Consider the following 17,925-nt stretch of genomic DNA (forward strand, 5'->3'; position numbering starts at 1 on the left):
AAGTCAAAACATGCCGTGTTGCTTTGACTGCCTTTTATTTCTCTTCAAAGGTTTGCACTAGTGTTAATATTTCTATAAAACATCTGGAAATGCATTTTCCAACTGCAAACTCGTCAACTGAAAAACTTTCAGCAACTTTACCTAAAAGGTTACCATCTAGTAACCTTAACTCACTACAAAAAATTAAAAGATTTACTCTTAAAAAGAAAACAATGGGAAGAGAGTGATGCCCTGTGATGGTATGACAGTTCTCCCCTGCATGACCTGTTCTATAGCCTGGTAGTCAACAACGTTCTGTATGTCTCGTTACTGACAGTTCATTCTGAACGGTTCTGTCACGAAACGACATCTCAGTGAAAGATAGAGACAGCCTTTTCACATTTCTTCCTGGTCATGTTTCTCAGCTTTGGGGCTCCCTTTGACGAGATTATCAAGATCTCTGTTTGTTTAGGAAGGAAACAAAACCAGTTCAATGCAAGGAATGTCTGTTGCCAGTTAGCTAGAATTCCACACCAGTCACTAATAAATGGGTAATCTACATATGATATACTTTTGCAAATTCTCTTCATATTATTACAGATTTCACATTTTTCAGAATTTTTCTCCAGAAGCTGGAGTCTTGCGGTTATCAAAAATATCTTTTCCTTTATTAACTGGATGGTAAATTGCTTCCTCAGTACTCAGCAACAGTACTTAGTTGTTGCTGCAACCTCAGTACAGCAGCAACACTAAAATGGTAACAAGGCGAATTAGATCTCAGGTTAACTTTATTAACTTATATGTTTATGAAGAAAAAAACCTCCAGCTGTGCACGTGTGTGGCTTGAGTAAAATATACATTATTATTCTTGTCTGCTGCATCCTCCATTCCTTTATGGTCTTAGAGTTATTTAAAACAGGAATCTCGGGTCTTCTATAAGGCCCACTGAAGCTTTGCAATTGCAGTTACCTCAATTATGACCTTTATATGCTAGCAACCCACACGTATATATCAGCCTCTGTGTGGCATATCCACCCAAAACATAGAGAGCAGGAGATTTGGGACTCCTGTTCATTCTGGCTGCAATCATGGGATTATATGCAGTTTACTCAGCGGGGTTATCAGTATGCTTTCTGCTTACTTCTGCTGAATTTCACAGCGTGGAGCAACAGAAAGGCTGTGGCTGTAGCAAAGCTGTGCCCTGCAGGCCAGTACGCTCCTAGGTCTGATTTTCAATGGAATATAAACATTTGGGAAACCAAATTCTAATATGTTTTTTATGAGACTTAGCTCAGTAAAACAGATACATTTGGAATTTTTACTCAAGGTACAGATATAAAATATTGTATTCGCTTTTTTTTAATTTTCACTTTCATATTTTTTAATGGTTCCTGGGGGTTCTTTCAGAATCCCATAAATTAATTCAAGACACCTTCCTATAAAAATAATCAAATACTATGCAGATAAAATATGGTCCCACCACAAGGCCCAAATACTAGAACTTCTTGTCTTGATCTTTGTAAGAAATGTGAGAATATCTTAGTGGTTTTGTATCAAATGCTTCATAATTGAATTAATATTACTACAGAAATTGATTGTAGAACACTGGAAAGTTATAACACTTATATACTTCTTCTTGTCGTAGGTAAGGTTTTTCTGTCAACAGGGAATGAAGAAACATCCTCAAGATCAGCAGGAAAGATTCTGGCTTTAAAATGTAATATTTTTAAGTTTTTACATGTATTTTAACACTCTGCCCAGGTAACTTCAGATTTGCTTTACCTTAAATTGCTTCATTCACTGTGGACAGTTTTCAAACCAAAAAAAGAGGAGTTATCTCTAATAGTTCAACCTTGACCTACTGCCTATTTGAAAATCGTGAAAAAAAGAATAGATTTACAAACTTCCGATAATTTAAGAATCATTCCTTCAGAAATGTGTTTACTGGCCCATATTAATCCTTGGTGCAACTGGAGGGATAGATGAGTTAGTTCCCATCTGCAGACTTTAAATCATCATGACTTTGCAGCCAACAGCATTATTTTACTTCCTCGTACATTATTTTCAGCACTTTGAGTATCACAGTGCACTGACTGGCTTGCAAGGAAGATTTTGCTTGCTGTCCAAAGGGATAGCAGCAAAAGTAATAAAAGTCTAGGCTGTATGTACACACCCTGTCAACTAGCAGCCTGATTTATAGAATGCCAACACTGAAGAGTCCCAATAAGTGAACAGAAACAGTTGTAGCTGCAGATTACAGCACAAAAATACACGCTGACTGACCTGTTCAGCCACACTTTATGGTTCCTATGGAACAAAACTTCTGTAAAACATAACCCTTAGAAGAGATTAATTTATTGCACCAGTAATACTTCTCAAACTTTCAGCCTCATGAAACACCTGCTTGACATGACCATAGCAAGTAATCGGGGCTGATGTCTTGCCTGTTCTTTGCCTTGAGGTGGCTGGCTAGTGCAAAGGAGAGGTCATAGCATATGCAACTTCAAGTTACTGGTTCAAGCATAGTTCAGGTTATTAGCAACTAAAGCTAAAGTCTCAAGAGCTGTTATTTATAAAAGGATAAAATATAAAGTAGGGCAAGCTGCAGGACATAGTGGATAAATCAGAATTTATCTGATTAGGTTCAGGGCATACTTTTGCTGAGTTTTTTCATCTCTTGTCGTTAGCAAAGCTACATTTACCATAGAGTCATAGAATTTATCATTTACTTCAGCAATAGCACACAGTGGGCACCAGTATTGACGTTACAATATAAGCCAGTCTCACATTAAAAATGCAATACAGAGTCTAAACAGAATTTCAATTTAGGTTTCTTTTGAAAGTTGTTAGCATGCTAAAAATCAGCAATGCAACTTACACCTTTTCTAATACTTCTAAAAGAGATGTCAAGTATTGAAGCAGAGAAGGGACTAACCTGTATATTCATACATTAAAGAAGCTCATTGAATATCAGAATATCACATGCAGTGAAAGGCTGTTGTTGAGAAGTCTTTCCAGTTACGGGTATGACTGCCATTTGAAAAAATAAACCTTTTTGGTGTCCAAGGCTTGCTGAATTGAATTCATTCTTCTTAAATTTGTCAACAACTTTAAAAAATATAGAAGATGATGGAAAACAGCAGCATAAAACTTCTACACAAAGCAGTTTAGACAAACTTGGGGAAATATATTTCAAAGATGGTAGGTGAGTTGTAATGGATGATGACATTTTTCATAGGTCATTCCAACGGATGCCACCTCCAAGCATCGTATTTTCAGAGACAGCCATTACATCACTGTGAACATTCTGCCTAGGGTGAGTATTTTTCTAAACGGATGAGAAAGAGGTAGGTCAGACAGCCTGCCAGGAGGAAGAATATATTGTTTGCTCATAAATTCAAGAAGATTAAATATTTTAATACAGCCTCAGGACATGACTGAAATTTTTTTAGGACCACCTAACTCAGGATAACAAATATAAAATTTTGTGTTCTGTATAAAAATACTTGGAACAGCAGTAGAGACGATATTGTATCACATTTTGTACAAAAGGATGAAGTATTGACAAAATTAATGAATTTATTATAAAATAAAAACATTAAGATTTAGATTAAGACCTAGGTGTGCTTGTTATCATGATTGAAGTATGGAAGACCATTCTATCAATTCATTTACTTTTCTCTTTGTATATGACTGCCTCCAGAAAAAAAGTCTATTCTGCCTTTAACATCCCCTTGCAGAAAAATGCTTGAAATAGCACTATGAATCTACAAAGAAAGCCCCACTTTGGAGGGCAGAAAAACTTATGTGCAACTGGGCCACTGTGGGCCTCATGCTATAAAGCTGTTAACCATGAACTTTGCTGCTGCTGCCTATTTTGCCTCTGGCTGCTTGTGTAAAATAGGATTAGAAATTTGACAACTAATGAAGAGAGTCCAGCAGAATAAAAGGCTAGCAAAGAAGATAAGTAAAGTTGGTTTAGAAAAAGCTACCAAGGCAGGCTGCATGCACAACTTACGGTTTAGTTTAACCATATATTAGACCTCTGTGCCTTTCAGACACAAACAAAAAGGGAAATTATTTAGGGCTTGTGTCACAAGCTGTCCAGAAATTAGCTAAATTTCAAAAGCTTAATATCTCTGACCCTGAATCAATATCAGCAAAAGTTCCTCCATTTACAAAAAAATTCTCTTTTGGGTTATCTAATTTTATTAATGTTAGGTATCTAATGTCTTCCTTAATTTAATGTATAAAAAACCTATAGACATATTCAGTAACTAATCTTTAAAGGTATAAAAATGAATGTATGATGTAATCACAAAGTATGATTTCTTTCATTTTATGCTCTTAGAGAAATTGAGCTGCCTACATTTTGCTTTGACTTTTGGTCTGCATTTGATTTCTAACTGAGTTCACTTGAGATAAAGCTCTAATACTTTTCAGTCCTTCTGCTCTGTCAGACATGTTTGCACATCTCACTTATTTCAGTGGATAATAGTTCTGTAATTCTGGTTTAACTGGTGACAAGTCAGATCACCATCAAAAAGGAAAACACAAATGAATCCCATCCAGACATTCAAGCAGAGCTAATAGTGGGGATGTTCTCTTGAAAACACTCGGATAAAGTTTCAAATGGCAGAGAAACAGGAAACACGTGATTCGTGCCTACAAAAGAGCTTTAGTGACGTCATTCGTTGTTTGATGAAAGCAATAAAAACCTTTCCAATGTTGGTACTTGCAATTGTGAAGGCAATGAAGAAAACAATCGTGAAAAATAGATTTTAAAAATTTGATTATATTATTGTGATTGCTCTTATGCTGAAGCCAAATTGAAGTTGATCCTGGATGTCTGTGGGAAAGAGAGTGAGAAAAGAAATTTTAAACAGCCCCCAGCCATGCTCTGGAACCTCACGTTATCAGGCAGGAGAGTATGTGACCACATGGATTTAATGGATGGGCTGTTCAGTGGATGAGGAATTGGCTGAATGGTCACATCCGGAGGGAAGTGGTCAATGGCTCAATGTCCATATGGAGATCAGTAACAAGTATTGCCTTTCAGGGGTCTGTATTGGGGCCAGTACTGTTCAATGTCTTCATCAATGACACAGACAGTGGAATCGAGTGCACCCTCAGCAAGTTTGCAGACGACACCAAGCTGGGTGTGGTGCAGTTGAGATACCTGAGGGATGGGATACCATCCAGAGGGACCTGGACAGGCTCGAGAAGTGGGCCTGTGTGAACCTCATGAGGTTCAACAAGGCGAAGGGCAAGGTCCTGCACCTCGGTCAGGGCAACCCCCGGTATCAATACAGGATGGGGGATGAAGGGATTGAGAGCAGCCCTGCTGAAAAGGACTTGGGCATACTGGTGGATGAAAAGCTGGACATGAGTCAGCAATCTGCACTCACAGCCCAGAAGGCCAACTGTATCCTGAGCCACATCAAAAGAAGTGTGGCCAGCAGATCGAGGAGGTGATTCTGCCTCTCTACTCTGCTCTGGTGACATCCCACCTGGAATACTGCATCCAGCTCTGTAGTCCTCAGCACAGGAAAGACAGAAACCTGTTGTAACAGGTCCAGAGGAGGGACACAAAAATGATCAGGGAGATGGAACACCTCTCCTATGAAGAATGGCTGAGAGAGTTGGGGTTGTTCAGCCTGGAGAAGAGAAAGCTCCAAGGACACCTTATTGCAGCCTTCCAGTACTTAAAGGGGACTTATAAGAAAGATGAGGACAGACTTTTTAGCAGGGTCTGTTACAATAGGACAAGGGGTAATGGTTTTAAACTAAAAGAGGGAAGATTTAGACTAGATATAAGGAAGAAATTTTTTATGATGAGGGTGGTGAAACACTGGAACAGATTGCCCAGAGAGGTGGTAGATGCGTCATTGCTGGAAACATTGGACGGGGCTCTGAGCAACCTGATCTAGTTGCAGATGTCCCTGCTCATTGCAGGGTGTTGGACTAGATGACCTCTAAAGGTCTCTTCCAACTCAAACTATGATTCTATGATTCTATGATTCTATGATTCTAATATATTAAGTCCATTAGGCATCTCACTGCATAAAGCTTAACATCATGGGCCTGTCTGAATTTTGATCTGCCATCCATGGCTGTTTTAGACTTTGTCATGTATAACTGAGAATGAATAAAGAAGTTCTTTGAGAAAAGAAGGTATTTGTTCTGAAGCAGAGTGCATTTCCTTCCACACCGCTATGCTCACTAATCAGTGCCAGGAGTCCGCATTCATCAATAATAGCCGAGGATGAGGGAACAGAAGAGCTCTGCAGTCAACTGTGAAAGCCAATTTATACTGTGCCAAAACCAGTGTAATGCTTAGCCCAGAGGATTTTGGAGTTAAATGCAGAGGAAGAAGCTGTTGATCAGGATGTTTTATAGGAGGTGGACTGGGAAAGATCACCGAAGAAAAGGCAACAACTTACTCAGTTTTGCTTGGAGGATATGTCTGACCCTGTAAACACTGTATTAACTTTTCAGTTAGGAATAATGGGCTTGGATCTCTTCACATAAACTCTGCAACAGCAAATCATTTATATCAACATGCAGAAAAGCTGTAAACTAGCGTTCCACTGAATGCCAAATCTGTCAGAATTGGAGGGCAGAAGGTCCCTGTCACTAGAAAGTGAATTAATATTTTTGCCTCCTGCTGAAATGCAAAAATGTATCATCAAAAATGACTGTATTAATTTGTACTATCAAAAACAATTTAGAAAGTTTAAAGCCACTTCACTTTACCATAAGGAAAAAATTGTCATTGCAGACAAAGCAAGATCTGTCTGCAGTTATGACTACTGAATTATGGGTATGCCTACGTGAGTTCTATTTTAGTATCCTTGTTTCCAACATTTTTTGAGTGACACAAGTTTCCTCCACAACATTTTAGAGGTCTCCTGAAGGTCTCTCTAAAAAGTGAAAGCAAATAAAAAAGACATCACAATGAAAGAAGAGTCACACAGGAATACCTCGTGTGGGAGTCATACCTTCTTATTATGGTCATCTAAACTGTAGTCCAACCCAAGATAATTCTCTAGGATGTTTCTAGTGGCTGTTTGGAATTGTCCAGGTCTCTCCATAGACCAGATTTCTCTTTTCCATGTAACGGGAACACATAATTGGCTAATGTCTCAAAATGCACCTACATTTTCTCCCAGTTTTGTGCTCTTTGCAGCTCTATAACAATACAAGTTTTATCAATAAATGTTCATTTAGGATACTTGACACGATGGTCTTAATTCCAAGCCAATACCAATTTACTCATATTTTTTAAATAATTTGAAAAAAATCTGTATATTATTTTTTCCACTCTACAAAGTTGCCAAATGTTGGTAGACACAGAAAAATGCGTCCTTGTTGCAAGAGATAATTTAAGCGCAGGTAATTGATGGGTTGTTCTTTCATGATCTTTTATAATGAAAACCAGCAACACCATCTCTGGAAACATTCAATGTCAGGTTGGACAGGGCTCTGAGCAACCTGGTCTAGTTGAAGATGTCCCTGCTTATTGCAGGGGGTTTGGACTAGATGACCTTTAAAGGTCCCTTCCAACCCAAAGTATTCTATGATTCTATGATTTTGGGTCAAATAGGAATAACATTAAAAAGGAGCATAATACAAACATATTTACAGCATTGTCTAAATTTACTACTGTCTGACAGGAGTAATTATAGTGGATTACCCTGTACAGTATTGGAAAACCCTCTACAGACTAATATTCAGTTTACTGCACTTTATAGAAAATAAAATGCTGAAGAGCCAAGAATATAGTATCTGCCTAATTATGTCAGAAAAATATTCTAGTTCCTTGTTTCTCTTCCCTAGAAATTGCCTCTCACCCACATACATACAAAGACACAGCTGAGACATTTTCTTCAACTTAACTCTGCTGTAGACAGCATGCCAAAAAGAAATGCTTATGTAAAAGTTTCTAAAATATGCCATGCTCCTACAGACTAATAGTCATTCACTAGTAGCAGACAATCTCACTATGGATGCTTTAAGAGCTGAGTGAGTTCTCTCTCTAAGTTCTTACATAGCCCCTGTTACTATCACCTCAAAAGCTTCTCATCAAGTATACCCAACACAAATTCTGATAAACCTATGCAAAATAAAAGACAAATTCACTATTCCTACAATTTATGAAACGTCGGAAATAATGGCTTTCTGATTATTCTGCAGCTTTTGGTGGTAATACCTTTGTTACTGAACTGGTAAATGTGGCCCGCTGTGCCATACACTGCTACTTTCTGTATAGATCATATGCAAGGAAGCAGCGCAGTTAAATACAAGTTAACACCATATAAAAGCATTTTACAGAAATACACATTTTTGCTTCCTAACTATAATCATTGATGAAAGATTGACTAAAGCTGTGGTAAACACCCTCAGGATGTTTGAAGTGGTTTAACAAGACTGCCCACAGAACATGGCTGTTTAAAAAGATGCAGTTTTTTAAACACCTGCATTTAGTGGTTGCTACAATTCTGTAATGGAAAAACACAGAGTAAGAATCTTGGATGTACTCTGAAATGGAAATAAAACACAAAAAGAACTTGATAAGCAATGAATAAAAGACTCATTGAGTAAATCAGAAAAATGTCTCCGTATGTCTGGAGTGCAGTGCTCATATGCTGCTGCATTTGTAATATTCCAAGAGACCTGATTTGAGGATAACCTATTATGCTCTGAAAAATACATCATTATTAGACAGTGGTTATCTTTACTTTTTCTGGATCCTAGCCTACTTATGTTGTCTAGGGTACCTATGGATGCCCTAACTAATCATGAGATGCCTATTCCATTCTGTGAATCATCTCCAAAAGGTGGAGGTCCATATGTCCACGTGTTCAGATATGCTATGTATATTATTGTGCACCTATATTTTAAGATGGATGCCACATCTAACTGCTGTACTTGAAAACAATGCAAAAATTGCTTTTTAAGTTAACAGAATCAGTCTTAGGCCTTGCACGGAACAGTACACAGTGAAGCTTACGCTTTTAGCCAAAAGAGATAGTATCTGACATCCTTTTTGGGTAAATTCCTTCCAAAAGATTTTCCTTGGATCACTGACCAGTTTGATAGAAAACCAATCGCCATTTTCCACTTTTTTTATACTGAAATTAATTCATGATGCCTTTAACATCCTTATGAGAACCCTGAATGGGAGACAAATACCAATTAAGTACGACTTTAAAAAGCATGTCCTGAAAATCTTTCCATTCTAAGTAAAAATAGAGGAAATTAAAGGATGTAAGATAAAATATAATTCTAACAAATGTTGGTGTTACTAGCAATACTTTTCATGTAACTGTTTACTTCCCTTGTATGGCACAATCATTTTTGCCAAAAGTGTAGTATTTATACGACATCTTTAATAGAAAAAAGGCACTTCTGCTGACAGCTGCTTAGTGCATTTTTGGCTAGCGTAAATTTAACGAAAATCTGTCGTTTTGTGAAGCTGACACATCAGCAGCAGATGGATGACATCTGAAGCACCAGCCAAATGTAAAGAAATTATAGCAGGAGTAGAGAGGGCTGAATTTTGCCCACTAAGATTACAGGCTACTTATAGTTTATATACTGACACAAATAGCTGTAGCAGTGCAATGTTGCCATAGAAACTTGTAGACCAGTGAAATATTCCTCCAGCTCTCCACCAATGGAAGGATGGGAATACAAAGCTTGATATGGTAATGAGAGCCACCCGGGGGATGATGAATGTGAACTGATTGAGGGTGGGGATTAAGTAAGACCTTAACAAGCCTTTAGGAGTGAAGAATGGCTGTGACTTCCCTAGTTAATACAGTGGCGTATTTAATTCTCTAAGATCTCCCATATTTGTCGGCCGGAAAACATTTCACTGAAACATTGCTTTTTTCCTAGGGATAACACTGTCAGACATCTTTTAGATGTTTTTTTTAATTATTTTGTACTATTTTTACATACTGGGGGCTTTGGGGGAGGGGGGAAATATATAGATATAATATATATAAAAACCTCAGAAAACTGTACATTATTAATCAAATTAAATAAAATTAGCTAATTTAAACTAATTTTTCTGTCTGCACCATTTAGTATTTCCCGGTAAAAACTGCAAAATGAGCTACCATAATTCTTGGTACATATCTAGAAATCAGTCTCTAATTCACTCACTTTTTAATTGCATATTCAAGCATTTTATTCTGGTCAAGGTCACAAAGTCAAATTTTTTGCACAGTTATTGATGACTGTTTTGAAAAATATAACATTTATGTTACTAAAGAACTTTACAATTCGGTGGATTTTCAGTAAAAACCCCTCCATTTCTATGTCTTTTCCACCAATAGCTTTCATGGTATTCTGTACACTTTCCAAGAAACATTTCTACATATGCCATCTAACTCATACCACAAGAACAAGTCCATCTGTTTAAACGTACTAATTTTGTCACACTAAATGGTGTATGTTGTTTTTTCACTATTTAAAATGTTAACACTGCAATCCACAAGTTGGGAATTTTTATGTTATTTAGTACTGTGTAGATACTACCTCTCCCACAATTTATTGAAGCCCAAAGAGAATAGACTATATAACCCACACTTCTGTAATTCATCTGCTTCCAATCATTTGCAGCAACTTTCTATATGCTGCTCTTTAAGATGCAGGCTAGGTGGACTGAAAGAATCAAAAATGAACCATCTGCGATAACTTAGCGAGTCAATGAAATGGAACTCAAAGTTTGTACTTCTAGACCAATTCTTGGGACTAGATAAATGCTGCATTTATCACACACCATGTCCAAATAAGCTGTCAAATATGGAAATCAAACAAACTGAGTACTTAATATCACATTTATCAATGTTTATCAAACCCCTGTTCTGATTCTATCTGCTTATGTTACCTTGCTGGAGCTTGGTCATCCACATCAGCCTTTGATTTCTGCGGGGTCACCTGTTCTGATGAAAAGGCAGCCCTGCAATATGGATGGTGAAAACATACTTAATGCATAAGAAGATATTTGGAAAAGCATTATATCATTTTACTGGGGTTATCATTTTAGATATTATATTTCTTACAAGTGTAATCACAGTGAGTTTGGATTTTCTTTGAGAAACTTTTTTCTGTTTTGTTTTTTTTTCTTTACATGGATTTATAATATATAAATATATATTTATAATATATAAAGTTTTGTTTATATAAGAGACATATATAAAAATATAAATATATAAAGACCTATGTAACGCTTTGGTTCACAATATTACTGCATGCATTGGGCCTTTTGAAAAATTAGTATTCCCAGACTAGCTGTTTTGCTAGTATGGCTATACTAATAAAGTAGAATTTCTTTACTTTTTAAAAAATATTTTAGTAATAAAGGAATTTTTAAATACTTTGCTACTACCTACTAAATAAATTTTACTTTTTTTAAAAAAACTAAATAAGTAAACAATTGCACTTTCCTATTTTTACTTATTTGTGTGATCAGTGAGGTTGGTCACTACACGAATACTAAAGTTATAACAAAGTACAAGAAAGGGAGAAGGTGGGTGATACAGTTGGATGTGAGAGTTACATGCTTCATTAGAGAATCTTTCTATTAGGATTGCAACTAAGCCATGACAAGTTTTGTAGCTGTCTTAATTAAAAGCCATGAAATTACAGGTTAGTTAAGTAATCTTTTCCTAATTCAGGCCATGTGAAATGTATATTTAGTTAATGAATTAATTTAATAAATTTATTTTCTAAAATTAGGGCAACCTTTGCAGACACTCAAATAAGTTTAAAGTACTTTACATCAATTCATCTTATGTTAATGCCTTTTATTACAAGCCTTTGCAAGTGCACAGCTTTTTAATTTACCACTTTCTTTTTCTTTACTTTGCTCATGCTCTCTTTTTCACTCTTTCTTTAGAGCACCAGTTTAATGTAAAGGAGAATTTGCATTAGCAACATATATAACTGTGGAACTAAAATTGTGAAGCATTTTTTTTTTCCTGCAGTTACAGTTGATTTTTCAATTTTAATAAATATCCAATTAAATGTTGTCAGCTATGTGAAAGTACATTTCTGCAAGGAAGGAAGTCTTCTTCATGTGCTCCTGTGACATTGACTATGGAGGAAGCCTCCCAGGTAAATTTTAGAGTCTTTGTATTATAACTAAATGTAAAATAATAAGGTTTGTGCACGGGACTATGTTGCATTTCTAAATCTACTAAGAAGCAAAATAAGCAAGACATACATCGTTGGAGCCTCTGAATTTTCTGAAGTGGTCCTAGAGAAAGAAAAGGATAAAAATCTCAGAAACCAAGTAGCAAAATGCTAGTATTGAAGCACTTTGCAAGATTTTAGATCAATCAACAGCAATTAATTTTATTCTTCCTTCCTTCCAAGATGGTAGTTTTCTTTGTTTCTTAATGTGGAACACGGCATGTTTAACTCAAGTAGCATAATACTAAATTCTAATCATTTTCTTTGTATGTTACTAAGACAGTCATTCTTCGATTAACATTCTCCAGTCAATCACTCTGACCAATAGTGTTTCGTTTTGTTTTCAGCACACAATTCACAACCAAAAAATCCAATTGCAGTTAGCTGCTTACATTCTTAGCTTCAATTGCAATTTATTTTAAGTGCTCTGTAAAGTATGCTTAACCAGCTTGGAACTGAGGCAAGGCACTCCAGAAGTTTACATAATGCTTGACTATAGAAGGCTAGAATCAGGTCTCAGGATCAGAAAAAGTAAGTAAATAAAAAACCCTGACCAAAAACCCCCACAGAACCATGATTGCTGAACTCCCTTCCTAAGGAAAGCAGAACAATTGGCCATTCTCATATTTGAAGAAAAGACACAGCTCTTTGCTCCACCTGTCATTAAGACTGATAGTGACCTTATAAAACTGTGATTAGCATCTATGCATAGCACTTTATTTCCTGAAACTCACCGGCAAGTAAAAGGCTTTGCTTTGGTGACTATTATTAGTTATAGTAATATTCATAATTTGATATAGCTTTCACATCTTTAAAGCACTTTTAAAAGATAAACAAATTAATCATTTAATGCCCATCAGTGTTTAACCAGCTGTCCTTGGTGACAACATTGTTAGATGATCCAGGAAGGGTCATGAAAGCTTCATTAAAAATATGCCTGTATTTTGGTCTTTTCTGGACTATGAGATTAGGGGAGTAACTGGATAATTAGTGTTGAGAAGGACACAGGAATCCTGGCATTTTGTTGGAAGCTGGGCAGATGCATCCTATCCTATGCTTTCAAAATTACCATGATCATAGTGAGATATTGAAATGAAGCCAGATAAATTCATCACAGTTGAAATATCAAAAATATCTAGTAAGCACTAACTTAAAAGAAAATAAACTTTAGCATCTAGGAGCTATCTTTCTTCTGGGTGGTGAGTGACTTTGAATCTTGGCCAAAAAGATGGACAGTAGTAAACACAGAATAAGACTAAAAATAATTTCTAAACTTGGTTTTAAGGATTCATCTTAAAGTCTTCCATAAACTCCCTAGGCTATGGTCTACCAAGGAATTCTAGTGAACACAAGAATGTATCTGTTCATTTCTGTTTCATTTAATTTTCATCATTGATATGCATGAGACTCATATTGGAAGTTTCCCAGATTAAAATCAGGGAAGCACAAGACCATGCTGCAGCCAATAGGGGACTTAAGCAAAGAATATAATGAAACTTCATTCAGGAATATTTTAAACCATACATATTCTGCTTTTAGATGAAAGCACAAGAAATGTTCCCTGTTCTCTTTCTGATTTGCCAGAAAGCAACCAGAATTTTAGAAATAAACGTTAAATGTTCATCTGCAAGTAACTTTAGCCTGAGCTTTTCTGCTAAACTATTTCTTGGACACCTTACTGAGAGTTGACTAAGCAGATACTGAGGTTTTGTCCACATTGTTAACCCAAATGGCCCAGGGGTTAGCCACTGGCTGTCAGACCACATGGCACCTATAGATTCCTGTCCTTATGGCTAGTCATTCTGTAGCAGATTTGTCTTGTGGAGAGATAACTGGAACTGTCCAAAGAAAAACCATGAAGAAAGCATGCAATCACTGTAGAAAAATTTTGGGAGCACTTATGTAACCTCAAGTCACTGGCACTTCATATACTTGGACCTCAGTCAATGCTGGGCACCAAGCTGCTGAGAGACAAAAGAAGTATTTAGGCATGGGATACTTTCTCTTCCCATGCCATCTAACTCATCAAACTCAGTCCCTCAAAGAATTGTCCTGTTGGCTCACTCCCCAAATCAGGTCTAGCCAAGATTTAGGAAATAACTAGTGATCATCAGTACTTACCGTTTTTTTTCCACTGTTTCTGTTATGGTCTTACTACTTGAAACCGGTGGAGGCATCCAAGATTGCCTGTCAGTGTCAACAAAAAAATTCTTGAGTATTAGTTTAATACTATGGGACTGAGCAGCACACTATGAATGTTAACAATGTCAGAATGTCAGAAGTGATGCAGAAATACTTGGAACTTTTCTTAAATTATTAGTATTTTTAAATACTACATACAAATAATTTTTAGACCTTGTTGGGTTTTTTTTCAGACAAATGAATGGAACCAGATACAATGCTCAAGGGAAACGGTGCCAAGTATCAACCCAAGAAACACATTCAGGCTGGTATTAGAGGTCACATAAACATCACAAGCACTTTCAGTTCTTCTATATTTTTTTTTTCCCCTCAAAACTATCAATCCAATTTGTGAGGAAAAAGCAATTGCACTTTAAACAGTGCAATTCAGTGATGACCTTTAACATCTTCAAAGAGCCTGAGGAGAACTAGTGGGCTGAAAACACCATAAACTTAAATTGAACAAGGAGGGCTGTTAATAACAAAATGGTGACATTTTAATTTCTACCTTCATAATTCTACTGATTACAATTTTTGTGCATGAAATATGGAAGAGAAAATCATAAATGGACAGGATTTGTGTGTGGGAGTGATGCATAAAAATACAGCTATTGCCAGCAGTACATTTTAAATTAAAACTGTAGTTCTTTCTACACCGGGTTTTTATTCTTGCCCAGGTAATATTATCTGGAATTCAGATTTTTAAAGCTAGCTGTGTATCATGCAGAAAACCTCGGTGTGGTTCTTATGTACTGCAATAGCACAGGGTCAAGTTTGGCATCAGAGATTTCAGCTGGTCGCAATTACGGTGAGCTGCAGTGCTTTAAATTTAGACACTGAAAAGGCATACACCAGCTGAGTTAGGGGCTGCAGCAGAGTTAGCATCTGTTGTGCTATATCCACCAGGGTCACAAAACTGGCTCTACAGAAACAACCGTGCAACACTGTACTCCCAGAGAAAAAGCCAGAGCATGTAAAAGATGAACTCTTGAAGCTTGCTGAGGAGTTAGAGCGTGCTAGAGGAGAGAGCTGGTAATTTTTTTAATATAACTGTGATACATTACTGAGGTTTGTATATACCCTCCGGCCACCAAGCAATGGTGTTAATGAGTACCTTTTCTTCTTGATTGGAGAAGTCACAGCAGTGTTTGTGGATGATGCATTAGGAGTCCAAGATTCTCTGTTAAGGAAATATACTTAATTAATTCATTAATCTTCGATAAGTGTATCCCTTTAAATGAAAAAAATAATGATAAGAGATCTTATTTCTATTATCAGAATGATACGACTGTGTATGGTAAATGGTATGACTAAGTTTATATATAAACAGATGAAAGTTTGGAGTTACCTCAAAGGACACCTTAAAGGATTCTGATGCTTAGAGAACAGATATGTCTTTACTTGATATCCAAAGTAATTTCTGACTTCTTAAAATTTTGCCTTCTGTACCTATACTTCAGTCTCCAACCACTGAAATATTAATATATTTTTCATAGTTTAAGTTTTATGTTTCTTATTAAATTTTGTCAATACTGCTCTATTTTATGATATGCCTGTAAAAGGAGCCAGTAATCCTCATACTCCTAACTATATAAATTCCAATCCAGTGATTTTTCTCATAAAGTTTATCAAAAAGTTATTGTCATGTCCTCTGCAATTCTTAATGTAATGAGAATAACTGAAGAACAGAGATTTGAAATCATTTTATTGCTTTCTGGCAGGAAAAAGTATATACCATTTAAGTCTCACTTAAGTCCCCCTTCATTTTTCTATTAAAAAAAATCATGTCTGGACAAAATAATATAAAATCTAATTTATGTGATGTTTCATGTGTCATCATCACCATGATTTACAACATAAAGGTGCAAAATCATAATTTAAAAGAATGATCTCACTTGAACTTCAAATGCCAGACATACTAATTTGCTCTTCAGAGTAATATCTCAACACTTTGCAAAATGACATTTAACTGCTGTGCTCGGTCTTCACTAGCAACTACATTCAGTGTAATTTATTACTTATAGAACACCACTGACATCGATGAAGGCACACAGCAATATATTTGTGCCTTTACATTTATAAGTATGGTCGTTGAGGTCTTCTGACTTTCATATTTTAAATAAAATTTCAATTAGGTAAGAGCTGCAAGTTCTTTAGAAAATAAATGTTCATTGTTGTGTAGTCATATTACATATATACAGTGGCCATCTCTGATTCTTCACAACTTTTTTCATAACATGTCAAAGATTTTGTACTAACTTATTTTAAATTTAAAATAGGTTTCAACCTTTTTTAAAACAGAAGACTGACCTTCTGACAAAAGAAAACCTTGCCACTGGAAAAAATCAGTTAGCCTGACTATCAAAAAAGTACTTTTATGTTGTGGTACTCAGGTTTTCCGTTGGCAGTGTTCAATGGCATTTCCTACTGAAAACCTTAATCAGAATTTTTTCATGTAGTCTTTCCTCAGAAATACATATTATATTTGGTAGAATTCATCCAGAGACATGTAGAGCTCTAGGAACATACCCACACTGAACTGTTTGCAAAACACTCTTAATTCTTTCTTTTTTGCATTTAAAAAACACATTTCTTAAAGTGTTACGCTGATTAAATGTGTAATCCAAGCTAGTCTCTCTTTTTAATCTATACGGAGAAATAGGCATTTTTAAGGAAAATTCCTCTTATTCTAAAGAAAATATCTGAGAGACGTCAGATGAGTTGACCTCTAAAAGACACCTTTTCTCCTCACTGGCTATAAAAAGAGTCTGTGATTACCTAGATATGGATGTCTGCATTCCAGATGTCAGGTAGTGAAATGAAGCCTACTATTCGGCCATATGCCATACAAACTATTTCCCTATATATTCTTAGTATGTAAATGTAATCAAAAGTTATGATAATATATAATACTTAGATGATAATGCATGATAAACGATACATGATAAATTATAATATGTAATACTGAGATGATAAAGTTTCCAAAACTCGTACCTGTTGCTTTGCTTGTTATTCAGAGTTGGAGACTTATTTATTTTGTCAGTGTCACTTCTGTCTGGAATTCTGAAACACAGAAATTATTTATAATACAAAGTCTAGATCTTTTATAAACTGAAGCTATAGATACAAAATAATTAATCCTAGAACTATAATCTAATATTATGTACAAAACATTTTGTATCCTGCCTTCAGCCAAGTATCACAGAATTTAATGAAAAGCCTTCAAGGGAGATCTGGGACATAATCTGCACCAGCATGTGCTCTATGCCTTTTTCAAGTCTTAAATTTAATTGTGCAAATAACTAGCTAATATGGTCAGCTTGTGACTGTGACTGGCAGATACAGTTACTCGAAAGATCACTAGAGGTCTCACTAAACTTGCTAGCATTACTACAGATGCAAACATGAGCGTTTCTTCTAATTCACAACTACCCAATGAACCTGCATTTCTTTCATGCTTCATTTCGTATTTTCAAAATATCAGCACAATACTTTAAGTAGTTCTGTATTTGCTCATTTTTAAGACTTAAAGGGGCCATCTGGCATCCTACTCCACTG

The 17,925-nt window shown here is 36.0% G+C and overlaps 1 protein-coding gene across 4 annotated transcripts in view; it reads right to left on the bottom strand.

Annotated features, from left to right (window-relative positions):
- Positions 1 to 17,925, bottom strand: part of SCEL (sciellin) — an 88,517-nt gene that overhangs the window by 17,570 nt on the left and 53,022 nt on the right. For all 4 annotated transcript variants that reach the window (XM_074563454.1, XM_074563462.1, XM_074563436.1 and 1 more), the window contains 5 exons: positions 17,362 to 17,430; positions 15,482 to 15,547; positions 14,308 to 14,373; positions 12,218 to 12,250; positions 10,880 to 10,951 (listed from right to left, as the gene is read on the bottom strand). In XM_074563454.1, the coding sequence (XP_074419555.1) occupies positions 10,880 to 10,951; positions 12,218 to 12,250; positions 14,308 to 14,373; positions 15,482 to 15,547; positions 17,362 to 17,430 (306 nt within the window). The remainder of the gene's footprint in view (positions 1 to 10,879; positions 10,952 to 12,217; positions 12,251 to 14,307; positions 14,374 to 15,481; positions 15,548 to 17,361; positions 17,431 to 17,925) is intronic.

This window comes from Larus michahellis, chromosome 1, assembly GCF_964199755.1.
Source record: "Larus michahellis chromosome 1, bLarMic1.1, whole genome shotgun sequence".
Taxonomy (NCBI): domain Eukaryota; kingdom Metazoa; phylum Chordata; class Aves; order Charadriiformes; family Laridae; genus Larus; species Larus michahellis.